Genomic DNA, 13620 nt, shown 5'->3' with positions numbered 1-13620 from the left:
CAGAGAGCCAAAATTGCCCAGTCTGGATTTTTGGCGGGGTCGAACTGGTATTCCGCCACCATATCCGTGTTGTGCCATGTTGACAGGGGTACGTCGGGGAAAACCAAAGAGTCCAAGCATCACAGATGAAAGCACACACTTGACTCAAGAGCTACATACATGTTCAAAAAAGAAAAGAAATAAATGCACATGCATTTATACAAGCTGTGTGAAGGTCTTTGCCTTCGTACCGATCCATTGGCCACAATAACGCATGAAGTCTACATTTTGGATTTTTTTCCCCTACTCTTTTTCCTCCCTTCGTTTCACATTGTGTATATTAATCTCTTTCAATAGGGAAGGCAAATTTTCTCATAAAAGATTTGAGGGGAAAAATGTAAAAGAACAACTAACACAATGCATTCCACATCTCCACAAGAAAACCATTTATTCAAGTTCTTAACAGCTACATAAATTGCAACCATGGAAATAGAAATTTAAATGCTTAGCTATATAGGCTATCAAAGGAAGCCATTTCATAGCCAGTTTACTTGACCAGATTGTTTAATTATTTCGCTCGCCATTCTTCCCCCGGTCACCACTGCAACAGTAGAAGTGCGGCAGCTTAACTTGTCCACAGCTCCTGCAATCAATCAATTGCAGCACATCACTTACAAGGCATTGGCATACTGTGCTCATAGGTGAATATTTAAGGAGCTGGAATCAAACACAAATGCCATACTCGCAGTAGTTATGAGAATTAACAATGGGTTTGAAATTGAATAATGGATAGATAGTATATGAGATTAAAAGGCAACTAAAAATAACAGAAGTCAAAACTGAATTTATTCATTGTCATGTCCTTGTTCAAGGCTTCATGGTACAGAATTGTTTCAACTTTGTTTAATCACTTTATAAGACACTCCTTTTGTTTGAGATCACGGACATATAACATGATTAGTATAGCTCAGATCCCTTATGACTCATTTATCTATTAACCCATAAGTTAAAATGCAAAAGAGAGAAACCACAATTCTTTCTTAGTTGCTGGATGAGCGACTTGTACTGTTAACTATTTTATTTCAATTTCTCTACGTTTATCTTTTCAGATTTTATAATATAAGACTGTCAAGATTTTGCTTCATATAATGATTTCCATAAATTGCCAACAACATTGGCAAATCCTTACTTGCAGCGAATAATCACTGGTATTGGTTTCAAAGCCTTTGGCCCATTTCGTATACCTCTCTTATGGGGAGTAACCTGCATGACGATAAAGATTTAAGAATCACTACTGTACATTGAAAGAAAAAAACAAAACATAAGCATAAAAGAAAATCAAAAACCAATTTAATGAAACATAAAAAAACACACTGGAACAGATTTCAGTGTTTAAAGCACCATATTCATGCATTCGAGCAGTTACTGTCAACCTGATAATGGATACATAATGAGTTATTCATCAACAGACCTCACAACTGAAAGAAACTATACAAAATGAATTATCAAACAGCTGGGAAAATGAAATGCCTGTGGAAAAAACTCTACAGGCCAAAACATTAGATATGCTGATTGCTGAAAGCAAAATCCCCAATAAAAAAGGGACAATATCTGACAATATCCAGGTCACCCTCATCACACTCTAAATACAGAACCAAAACAGTTATTGCAGCAAAATCCCCTAATACCCTTATCACATCAAATATGAAACCAAACCATAAGGAAATAAAGCAAGAGAAATAGCCATTTTTTTCTCAGTAAACATTAATTTCTCTGGCAGACTTCCGACTCATTTTAACTAGCAATACCTAATATGTAGTTGAGTAATGCTATAGTGCAGAGAGGTTTTCCTGCAGGATTAACTTTTAGATGTGTTGGGTCATCAGGTTCCAATCGCTCTTTTTACATAGATGAAAACACAAGCAGTGGGTTCTTCCCTAATGTTATACCTCGTGCTTTACGTTCTTTAATAAGTTCTAAATTTGGGCCTTTCAAGGACAAGGAAAAAAAAACTGCAGAACTTAAAATTCAGTCTTAAAATAAAACAATCTAAAATGGCAGCTCCGAATCCTCTGAACGGTTCTAATCAGACAGCAGTCTGTATATAATGTTAATACACGAATGACCAGTTTCCGAAAACTAAAACAATAATCATAAGAAGTACCGTCGCACTATTATTTCAAAATTCAATGATAAAAAAGAAAGAATTCTTAGGCTTTCAAGTCAGATAGGCATCCATTCTAAAACCCTAAACCCTAATTATCACAAAAATCATCACAGGTAGTTTAAACCTAAATCCGAAACATCAAAGAACACGTAAAAAAATAAATCAATAAAGGCATAGTCACCGGAAAAAAGCAATCAAATGCTTAATGCTAAGAAACAGAAATGGAGCGAATAACTTTACCTTCCTTTTAGGAACAGCCATGAGTTCCATGGACCCACCAAAAGAAAAACCCGGCAACCCGAACCCAGAATTGCTACTGTTGCTGCTGGTGTCTTGGTTTGCATCGAGCTCGGGTAGAGTCAATTGTGGAGACGCAATATAGCTTTCTAAGGCGCCATCCAAAGGCCGAGCCATGGCTGGAACATGGGCCCACCTCCTGATTCCTGACCTGCACCCACTGTTGCCGCCGGCAGCGCATTTTAGCATTCCCAGTCTCAACGCCATTGTTGCACGAAAGAAAAGTGATAAAAACCTTTCAGTTCTGCTTGTGTTCGAGAGCGAGCAGCGGAGATTTATTAAAAAGTTATACGGTGTCGTTTCTTCTTCTCCTTTGTTTTTTCTCTCCTTTTATTCCAGGCTATGTTAGTTTTCATGGCATTGTTGTTGATAATATTAAATTTCTTTTCTTTCTTTCTTTTTTCTTTTTTAGAATTGATATTCAATTTCTTGGTCATACATGTGAATGAGCATTCTGGTAATTCGAAGAAAAAATTTCCAATTCATAAATTTTTTTTCCAAAATTTCCAACCTAAATTTTATTTTTTATTTTTTGAATTAGGTTTTTCCAGATTATATTTAAGAAAATTAAAAAGAACAAATCCTATTTTTTTTCGAAATAATTTGAGTCTTTTTTACCCAATAAACTTTAGATAGTCTGAGCTTTAGACAATTTACTTGTATATTAATTAAAAAATATCTCAAGTGATTTAGGGTACCTCGGAATTGTTTTCCCTTTACTCAATTTTTTTGAAATTTATTTTGGAGAATTACCTGAATTTTCCATTCTCTTAGAATTTTCAAAAAAAAAAAAAATGAATTATCTAAAAAAAATCATATAATTAAAAAAAAAATGAACAGTACTCGCGCCTGGTCACACTTTAAATAATAAAATTTTGACCTTGAATATTGTTACTTTATTTATGTATATTCAAGGAGAGCGATGCATATTTTGGTCGCTTCTTGAAAAGGAATTTTGTTCACTACAAATATAGATTGTGTAAGTATACATACATATTTTGATGCTAATTGAGCTACAGATGTATATGATAAGTGGTTCATTTTTTATTATTTTTATGGTGGTAATCGTAACATTTGAACTTTGTCAAGTATTATGTCTAAGATTTTTATTGCAAGATTTGAGTTTTTTGATTGAGAGAACCAATTTGACTATATTATAATGATAAAGTAATATGTGATATTGTTTATCTTACAAAACATATAGAGATAAATATATTTTTCATTAAAAAGAAGTTAGAAGATAAATTTGTGTAGTTGCCTAAAATCAATTCCAAGATCAATTGATCAATATCGTGTATACTTAAAGTTTTCAGCTAAGTTGGGTATGTATGATATTTATGTATTTATCCACCAATTTAAAAAGGAGTGTTGAGATTTTTTTATTTTCAGGATAGAAATATGAAGTTTTTTTATTATTATTGGATCCTTGATTTTCTGTACATTTAATTTTCCAAATTAGTTAGGATATATGTGTGTGCTTGTGTGTTATTTTTTTTATGTCAAACATTTTAAAATTACAACCAAACAATGAGAATAAAAGAAAATTCAAGAAATAAGTTTTTCCCTCCACGTTGAATGCTCCAGGTCTGTTTAAAACTTGTGAAATTTCATAAAATATTCTATGAATAATAATTTACTTATAATATTTTCTAGTTATTTCAATCTCACCATAATCGTCTTCTCTATCAGCACCGCTATTCAAACTAAAAAGCCTAACAAGATCAAACCAGATATCATCCCACCATTACCTTCTCTTTTATCATTACTTTTTTTTTTTCACTATTACTATATCATCATCATCTTTTCCATCAATACCATAATCTTACCACCAATTGTTTTTTTATCAGTACTATTGAAAAATATTTTATATATCAAATATTCTATAAAAAAATAAATTTTAAGCCAAACATCAAAAACAATTCTACACAAAAAGTATTTTATAGTAAAATATTTTCCACAAAACAAACCACCCTTGAAAACCAAATAATTTTCCTTCGGACGACTCCCTTGAGATGTTCCTAGTTTGGGTTGGATGCTAATTTCGGTCTGCCCTTTTTGACCTTTCCACCATCTGCCGACTACGTGGCGAATGTGTAAATAAATACGTTTTAAGTTTTACCCTGCGGAAAACGAAGTGAACCTCTCTTTCTATATAGCATAGCACACTCTTTCAAAAGAGACAACTCTCTCCCCGTCCTTCTCTTCGCAGTGAGGTGAAAATCGAGACTTCAGAGATGCAGAATTGAATTGAATTGAATGGATCTGAAATCTTCCACAAGGAGGCGATCACCACCGTCGGAGGACACAGATCAACAGCTAGCCCAAAACTCAAAAATGCAAGCGAAGAGATTTGGATCCAATGCGATCACGTTCACCCAGATCTTTGCTTATTGCTTGGTAGCTTTGCCAATAATATTCGCAATATCATTGATCTTTAGACACCCGTCGTCTGATCGAACGATGGGGTTCGCGGATGCTAGAGTTCTTGAAAACAGAGGAGTCAAGCAGAATGCCACGCCAATTGAAGCAGGCGGTGAGTTCACATTTGGAAATTGAGTTTTTAATTTAAACCATTTCGAGGTTTCTTAATTGCCAGGATTGTTTGATTTATTCGAATTCATGACTTGGGACCTGGTTTGAAAACTGTCGTGCTAGCTTTAGTAATCCATGATTTGATACATTGGATGATTGCATTATTGTTTTTTTAATTGTAATTATAGCTATCTAATTGATTAGGAAAAAAACGCGGTTTCTAACTGTAATTGCGTAAGTTAAGGATCTGAATTTACCTTCTTTGTCAAAGCAAGAACGCCCTGGTCTTTTTTTCGTGGACCACAGCTCTCTTCTACCATTACTGTTACTGCTGCATTTCAAATTGAAGATTCAATATCCGTGTTGAAAGTCTACGCATATATTATTCAGTTTACTACCCAGTAAAGGATCGGAATTATATGTCTTGCTGAGTTGTTATAACTTCCCTTTTCTTCTCTGATTCGTTAGGCTCAGAGGGCGTTTTGTTTCAGCACGCTGACAAGTATAATGGCAAACTGCTTGGAGGGCTTCTTGCGGATGGGTTTGACGAAGCTGCTTGCACGAGTAGGTACAGTTCATTTTTATATGGCAAAATTTCTCTCCATAAGCCTTCATCATATCTCATTTCGAGACTCAGAAGCTACGAGGATCTTCATAAACGTTGCGGACCAAATACTCAATCCTACAATAAAGCCCTGGAACAACTCAAGTCTGGCAACAAAATAGGTTTGACTGACTGTAATTATATTGTGTGGATATCTTTTAGCGGCTTGGGCAACAGGATATTATCCCTAGCTTCAACATTTCTTTATGCTCTCCTGACAAATAGAGTCCTGCTTGTTGACCAAGGAAAGGACATGGCAGATCTCTTCTGTGATCCGTTTCCTGATAAATCTTGGTTGCTGCCCAGGGACTTCCCTCTCATTGATCAATTCGACAGCTTTAATCAGAATTCTCCTCACTGTCATGGAAATATGCTAAAGAATAATGCCATAAACTCTTCAGCAATGTCAAAACCATCATATTTATACCTCCATTTAGTTCATGATTATGGCGATCATGATAAGCTTTTCTTCTGTGATGGAGAACAGTCTTTTCTTGAAAATGTCCCTTGGTTGATCATGAAAACAGATAACTACTATGTTCCTTCACTTTTCTTGATTCCATCTTTCGAGACAGAACTGAGCAACTTGTTTCCTGAGAAAGGAACTGTTTTCCACCACCTCGGACGGTACCTTTTCCACCCTTCAAATCATGTGTGGGGACTAATAACAAGGTACTATCGAACTTACTTAGCCAAGGCTGATGAGAGAATTGGCATTCAGATAAGAACTTTTGATTCAAGACGTGGCCCCTTTAAACACGTCATGGATCAAATTTTAGCTTGTACTTTGAAAGAGAAGTTATTGCCTGCAGTAGACATGCAAGACTCCGTTGTCAATCCTTCTGAAAATGCCAAATTGAAGGCGGTTCTGGTGACATCCTTGCTTTCAGGGTATTCTGAAGATTTAAGGAACATGTACTGGGAACATCCAACCATGACTGGGGAAGTCGTTGGAGTCTACCAGCCTAGCCATGAGGAGTTTCAACAAACAGAAAAGCAGATGCACAACAGAAAAGCCTGGGCAGAAATGTACCTTCTCAGTTTGACTGATGTCTTGGTCACAAGTGCATGGTCAACATTTGGCTATGTGGCTCAAGGTCTTGGAGGTTTGAGGCCATGGATCCTGTACAAGACTGAAAATGATACAGCCCCCGATCCCCCTTGTCGCCGGGCCATGTCGATGGAACCTTGTTTTCATGCTCCTCCCTTTTATGACTGCAAGGCTAAGAAAGGAATTGATACAGGTACACTTGTTCCTCATGTGAGACACTGTGAGGATATCAGCTGGGGTCTGAAGGTGGTTGATGATCATGATGACTTATAGTTTCGGTTGTTATTTTTCATTAGTTCACCAATTTTGCATAGAGTTTTAGATGTAGAATGTAATGAATTTTCAAATGAATTATGCTCGGAGAGCTTTGATGTGATTTTCTTGCTGCGGAGTACCTGTTAACAAGGTATGTGTTAAAGGCAGACTTCCTTTCATCAATGACCCGCCGTTCAACTGAAGTCCTTATTCCTCATAAGAGGTATTTAATTTGCATTTTTTATTATTTTTGTAACTGGAAATTTAGGAGAGTCGTCCCCCACAGTGAACTGCTGTCTCTGAGTTTTCCGTTTACCAAAATTTCCGTACTTCCATCGATACTCAAACATTGTTATTATCCACGTCGCTTCCAAATTTTCATGGGGTACGAGATTTAGATGGTGAGTGTGTTTGGATTTATTTAAAGCACGTTGGTTTGCAAATTGATGTTTCCGAGAAAAAAGAATTGCAATGTGAGCAACAAGGATTCCCAAGGCGAGGGAGAGATCCAGGGTTGTTGCGAGGGATCGGTGAACATACAAAAGCAGATTCGCATGCTCTTAATCCGCACTCCAGTGGCAGGCATTATTTGTTTTCATTGACTTCTTTAACTAGCTTTTATGCTAGGCACAGAAGACCATTTGCCAAAACAGCAACATGCTCTCTTTGTTCGACACAAGAAAAACGTACGACTGACCGCAATTGATGGAGATATTGGGCTCAGGTAGAGATCACCCTCACTGCAAGCATTAGCATTGTAATTTATGGAAACTACAATTGATAGTAACCCTTGCTATCCCGGCGAGAATTAACATGGCAAAGCTCTTCTCCAGCATACCTGCTCCTGGCCCCGTCCCACTGTCCTCCCAACACCCGAAAAAGATAAGAAATATTCTGGCCTCAATTACACATGCAAAGAGGTTGATATGTCACAAAATCACTAGATATCGTATCCGCAATAATACTTTTGGGTTCTACCTGTCCACTCATCACCTCTGGCTGGGCTTCAGGCCGGCAAGTGGACAGAGAATGACCCGTCTTCTTCATCTTAATAAATTCATTTCATTAGTCACAGAAAAAGCGAAAGAGCCATTATGTTCACAGCAACAAAAAGTGTCTAAACACAAATTTAATATCGCACAAGCCACTGGTCCAAGACTTCTCCATCAGAAAGGCAGCTCGATTAATTCTTCCTCCCTTCACACAATATTACGTGATACCCATGTCTGCACCAAATCAGAACTAGTCATGGTATAGAAGCTAGCAAATTTGCATGCAATCAGAGTTTAACGAAAGACAATCCTGAATCTTAAACCAGGAAAATGTAGTGAAGATAAAATCTGCGAAAACACACCAGCACCAATGCAAGATCACAATTTTATGTCACAGGCACAACTATAAAATCAAAGGATGGTGATAAAAATAGCATATGCTGTTGGCAGCAGGGGAAATATCAGAATATAATCAGGATTATAGCAAGGTAGCATCATTTTTGTCAATGGAATACTGTGCAGGAAGTTAAATCCTGAATGTTTCATGGACAATTTGGACATGAATGTGAACGCTTCTCTCTCCTAGGATCCTTCTTGTTTACATGGAATCACGTGTTGAGGTAACATGATTTCCAAGTGTGTGGTGCAACTATATGACTTTCCATATTTAGTCACGTTCTCGACTAGTTTTGAATGTGATTCTCCTTTTAATAGATAGAAAAAAACAAAAGGGATTATTTGTCCAACATGAAACTTTCACGACATGCATGAACATCAGTATTGCTATTTATTCTCAAAATTCTGTCATGCTTTGTGGTGAAGGATAATTTGCATATAAAGGCATAGAGACACAGCCGCAGAGCAAGCTGCAGTCAAAATGATTCTAGAAGTAGAGAGGATTGGATAATCAGAAAAAGTTATTACATACGTTGACTTGAATGGTGCACTTGTAGCTCCAATTTGAGTGGCAAATGCCACATCTTGAAAGGGACCCGCCATCTTTCCTCGAGGGAACCATCCAAGGTCTCCGCCTTTCTTTCCTGATGGACACTCTGAGTACTCGGAAGCCAACTGGAATAAAAAAGGATAAAATATTACATAAATTCAATACCAGGAAAGCAATAGGATATACAGGCAATAACCAAACTACCAAAGCAACACCCAAGATTCCTTTAGATATTTTGCATAACCAGAAGTTCAAGCCAAATCTATCCAATTTTCCGCTTGCAATTTATCATATCAGAAGAAAATTGATCCAGATTTAAAAAAAGTCTCTTTGCTATAGAAAGAAAGGAAAATGTTGGAATATCCTCAACAGGGTAAAACATTGATTTCTGTGGATACTCGATGAATATTCAGAAACCAATGTCTTGCAAGAAAAAGATCATAACTAGTGAGTTTACCTTTGCAAACTCAGCTGGAGGAACCTTGTCACCATTGCTTAGCCAACCATCCTGCAACTTCTGGTATGCCTCATTGATCTTGCCTTGCTTCTCACATAATATATGCCTCGCTGAAATAAACAATTAAAGGCAATTTAAGAATTTCAGAAACTGGAGGACTGATAGATCACGTGTAAGGGATATAATAATTGAATATGTGTCCCATTGAACAAAGCCAAGCTCATGTTGACAAGTAAAACATGAAACAGGTACATAGTTTGATGCATAGTGTATAAGCATGCCATCCTGAGCACAAATTTCTAATCCAGGGAATCCAAAATCTATCTTCTACAATCAAGTTTCTGAACAACGGTCTTCAAACAATAACATTGAAAAAAACAACTTTCTAATGGATTGTAAGAGATCAAATTTCACTTTTAAACCAAATAGAAAAATAAAATAAAAAAACCCACTAGTAGAGCATACAACAAAAACCTTTGACATAAGTGCAAGTGCCGAGCCCATCTGAAGCCTTTCCAGATTTTCCTTTCCCCTTGGAAGCATTTTCATCACTCCCACCCCCTGCCTGCTTTCCCTTACCCTTTCCCTTCGCTCCAGCGTCTTTTGCCTTCGAGTCCTTTCCCATTTTAGCTTACAATCCTAAACCAATGATCGATCATGAGATACATGACTCGTTACATAAAAATCAATAAACTAAAGAACGGTATCTAAAAGAAAAATTAACTAGCAGTAAATTAAAACCACAGTATTTAATAATAGATGTGCAAATTGACAACCCCCAAGTTCAAAAGAAAGAAAGAAAGAAGGAATTTAGCCAGTAATAATAAGACCCCGTGTGGAAATTATAAGCAACGAGTATCAAATCTTGCTGATCAATACACAGAATCTCACGCAATCATAACGGCAATACATCCGAAATTAGAAGACAATCATAAAAATTGAAAAACAAAAACCAAGACTTTTAAACTTTTGATTACAGTTATTGATACTCTATTAAAAGAACATGAACCCAACTGATTATTAGACGACTTCTACTACGCCTGACCTGAGTTCTGATTTCTGAGTTCTACCTTGGAATGGGGAGTAGGTAAGTTCGGGAAGGAAAGTAACCACAAACTTGGAGATAATAACAAGTTTGTCCTCGTTGAATCAGTTGGTGAACCAGTCAGCCCAAAGTCAGTATAATAGAAGAGCCCAATTTTGTTAATGTAATTAAAGGGCCCATGAGACTATTCACCGATCCATATTTTATTCTCTCCCAGTCTACAAGAAATGTTATAAATTAAATTCTTGCTTCTCGTCACGAGTCATTTATTTTTTTAAAATAAAAAATTATATATATAAATTTTTTTAATATATTTTTGTAAGTGAAAATATTTTTTTTAATTTATATATGTAATTAAGTAAATAAAAAACTATGCATGTTAATAAAAAAACCATAAACAATAGCTAAAAATAAAAAATAATTAAACATATAAAGGTAAAATGATAAAAATCTACCTAATAACCCAGAAACAAAAAATCTACCCTAGAGATTTGTTTTTTTTGAAGATATTTAAAGGTAAAAAATATAAACTTTCTTCAACAATTTGAACAAATATCGACTATTTTAGTGGTATAAATTGATGTAGATAATATTTTTTCTCTCTCTATCGTCATAATCCGACAATCTCTCTCTATCTTTTTTTTCAACCAGGAACTAAAAAAACAAAAATGAATTTTTATATCAAAATTAATTTGAAAAAATATTGAGGCATTAAAATCGTATAATTTACGTTATTTTTAAAGTTTAAAGACCAAATTATATCTTTCTCAAAATTTTTGGCACACCATCCATGTCTTGTATTTTTTTTATTCCAGTTTCTTTTTTTTAATTTCACTAGACTACAAAATCAAAAGTAATTGGCTTTAAATTAGAATTAAATTATTTAAAATAAAATTTAAAAAATCAAAATAAATTATATAAAAAAATAAAACAAAGCTATTTACAGTGATTTGTGTGTGCATGAACAATACTAGCTCCTGTAGTAAAACACCCCCACGCTGTTATAGGTAATCATTGCCATATGAGAGATTGTTCTTTTCATTGCTATAATAAAAAATTAATTACAAGCGGAACTTTTTAGTCAGCACTTGCAAAGAGATTGAACTTGTTACTGTCTATGTATGAAGATGTTTAAAAAAGAAAAGAAAAGAAAAATCTATAACATTGTATAGGAATAATTTCTGAAGACATGCAAATAGAATAGCTTTCTTGCCGAAAGCGAAAGGATACAGTGAAAGGGCCTCAGAAAAAAGAAAAAAAAAGAAGAAGCTTGCACAATAGTCTGAAGTTACCTTTCTCGAGAAGGAAGAACAAAATGTCTCTAAGAAAGAACAACGATAAAATTTATATTTTACAACAAATGTGCAGGGGAAACATCATTCTCTGATGTAACTTTCACTTTTTATGCCTGAGAAGAGGTAGCGAAATGCAGGCAAAAATGTGATTTTTACAGATAAAAAACCAAGAACATAATACCCTGCTTTTTTTTTTCGAGTGCTTTTGCTCCATGACCAATTTATGGCTCAAGTTCACCACGCGCACCTACACGGGCTAATGATCATATGGAAATTCACTTCTTGGCCAAAGTGACTAAAAACTTCCTCGTCTCTTGCGAAACAGGCTGTCAACATTTTATTTGTCCTTGCTTCTACAAACAGACACCACTCAATCTCCACCACTCCTCTCCTGCCATGGAAGTCACTCTATCATCAGCAGCTTCAGCTTCAACACTGAAAAACGCTAACGTCTTTGCAACTTCCATCACTCAAAAATTAAACACCTCGATCCTAACATGGCCTTCTTCTACAAATCCCAAAGTGCTACATCTTTATTTCCCCAAGAATCCTGTCCAAAGAATCAACACCTTTCTTTCTCTCACTCGTTGCTCCACAAAACCAGACACCAACACAAACAACGAAACTGACCAAACTTCTACCCCTGAATCCAATTCAAATCCAGAGCCCCAATACCCATCAACAACCATTTCTTCAAATGATTCGCTGCCCTCCAATTCTTTGCCATCACAGTCATTATCTAGGGGATTGGTGTTTGATTTGGGTCCCTCAAATTCATGGGACGGCAAAGAAATTGGGTCACCGGTGGTGAAAAGATTCTTGAGTGACGAGGAAGAGAGATGGTACATGTGGTACCATGGGAATTCTAGTCAAAACTCAGGCTCAGCAGATTCAATAGGACTAGCAGTTTCAAGCAATGGAATTCACTGGGAAAGAGGGGTAGGGCCGGTTAGCTCCAGCGGTGATGTGGGTTCGGTTATGAAGTGTGGTCAAGATTGGTGGGCATTTGATACAATGAGCATTAGGCCTGGTGAAGTGGTTGTAATGTCAAGTTCAAAAGTCAGAGCTTCAAGTGCTGTTTACTGGCTTTACTACTCTGGTTTTAGTTCTGAGAAGGTGGATTATACGGATGATGATTCCTTGGTGTTCAGTTTAGAAAACCCAGAAAGGTTTTGCCTTGATAATGTGAATAATGGGAATGTTGATAAAGGGAGGATCTTTAAGTCTCTGCCTGGTCTGGCAATGAGTCAGGATGGGAGGCATTGGGCTAGAATTGAAGGGGAACATCACAGTGGAGCTCTGTTTGACGTGGGGTCTGAGAGAGAGTGGGATTCTTTGTTCATTGCTGGTCCACGGGTTGTTTTTCATGGTAATAGTGATCTTAGAATGTATTATCACTCGTTTGATGTGGAAAGTGGGCAATTTGGTATTGGGATTGCAAGGTCAAGAGATGGGATTAATTGGATGAAGTTGGGGAAGATAATTGGAGGAGGAAAAATCAGTTCTTTTGATGAGTTTGGTGCACTAAATGCATGTGTTGTGAGGAACAAGAAAGATGGGAGGTATTTGATGGCTTATGAGGGTGTCGCTGCTGGTGGAAAGAGGAGTATTGGATTGGCAGTGTCTCCTGATGGATTAAGAGATTGGAGGAGATTTCAAGACGAGGCAGTGCTGGAGTCATCTGTGAAAGATGGATGGGATAACAAGGGAGTTGGATCACCCTGTTTGGTTCAAATGGACGGGGAAGTTGATGAATGGAGGTTGTATTACAGAGGAGTTGGCAATGAGGGAAGGACTGGAATTGGAATGGCAATTTCTCAAGGAAATGATGTTAGTAGTTTTAGACGATGGACAGGATTCCATTTATAAGATAATGTGAACTAGGTGATTTCGTTTTCTTTTGTTTACTTGTTATCATCATCTAGATCCATTGTAGTTTGCTCATGTGCACGAAGCTATTGTAATCTGAGTTTTAGTATATTAATTTGTTTTTCTCACCA

The 13620-nt window shown here is 36.4% G+C and overlaps 4 protein-coding genes across 6 annotated transcripts; 2 read left to right on the top strand and 2 right to left on the bottom strand.

Moving 5' to 3' along the window:
- Window positions 1-377: 377 nt before the first annotated feature.
- On the bottom strand, window positions 378-2718 carry LOC7498185 (uncharacterized). The gene is made up of 3 exons (XM_002311283.4): window positions 2387-2718; window positions 1169-1242; window positions 378-622 (listed from the first exon to the last, which is right to left on the bottom strand). The coding sequence occupies exons 1-3, from the start codon at window positions 2648-2650 to the stop codon at window positions 544-546; spliced, it is 417 nt and encodes a 138-aa protein (XP_002311319.1). The 5' UTR covers window positions 2651-2718; the 3' UTR covers window positions 378-543.
- Window positions 2719-4558: 1840 nt separating this feature from the next.
- Window positions 4559-7088, top strand: LOC7460707 (galactoside 2-alpha-L-fucosyltransferase). Its single transcript, XM_024607141.2, has 2 exons — window positions 4559-4976; window positions 5444-7088. Exons 1-2 carry the CDS (start codon window positions 4700-4702, stop codon window positions 6901-6903), a joined length of 1737 nt encoding a protein of 578 aa, XP_024462909.1. The 5' UTR covers window positions 4559-4699; the 3' UTR covers window positions 6904-7088.
- Window positions 7089-7806: 718 nt separating this feature from the next.
- On the bottom strand, window positions 7807-10432 carry LOC7460706 (uncharacterized). 3 transcript variants are annotated; one of them, XM_052455543.1, is made up of 5 exons: window positions 10326-10432; window positions 9755-9919; window positions 9281-9390; window positions 8806-8948; window positions 7807-8111 (listed from the first exon to the last, which is right to left on the bottom strand). In XM_052455543.1, exons 2-5 carry the CDS (start codon window positions 9903-9905, stop codon window positions 8069-8071), a joined length of 447 nt encoding a protein of 148 aa, XP_052311503.1. In that variant the 5' UTR covers window positions 9906-9919; window positions 10326-10432; the 3' UTR covers window positions 7807-8068. The 3 variants fall into 3 exon arrangements, with proteins under 3 accessions (XP_052311503.1, XP_024462910.2, XP_052311504.1); XM_024607142.2 differs by having other exon boundaries at window positions 10295-10401; XM_052455544.1 differs by lacking the exon at window positions 10326-10432 and adding an exon at window positions 10258-10274.
- Window positions 10433-11782: 1350 nt separating this feature from the next.
- LOC18101449 (uncharacterized) lies at window positions 11783-13620 on the top strand. The gene has a single exon (XM_024606268.2). It carries the CDS (start codon window positions 11888-11890, stop codon window positions 13487-13489), a length of 1602 nt encoding a protein of 533 aa, XP_024462036.2. The 5' UTR covers window positions 11783-11887; the 3' UTR covers window positions 13490-13620.

Source organism: Populus trichocarpa, chromosome 8 (assembly GCF_000002775.5).
Source record: "Populus trichocarpa isolate Nisqually-1 chromosome 8, P.trichocarpa_v4.1, whole genome shotgun sequence".
Classification (NCBI taxonomy): Eukaryota; Viridiplantae; Streptophyta; class Magnoliopsida; order Malpighiales; family Salicaceae; genus Populus; species Populus trichocarpa.
This window is presented reverse-complemented; position numbering and strand designations above follow the sequence as displayed.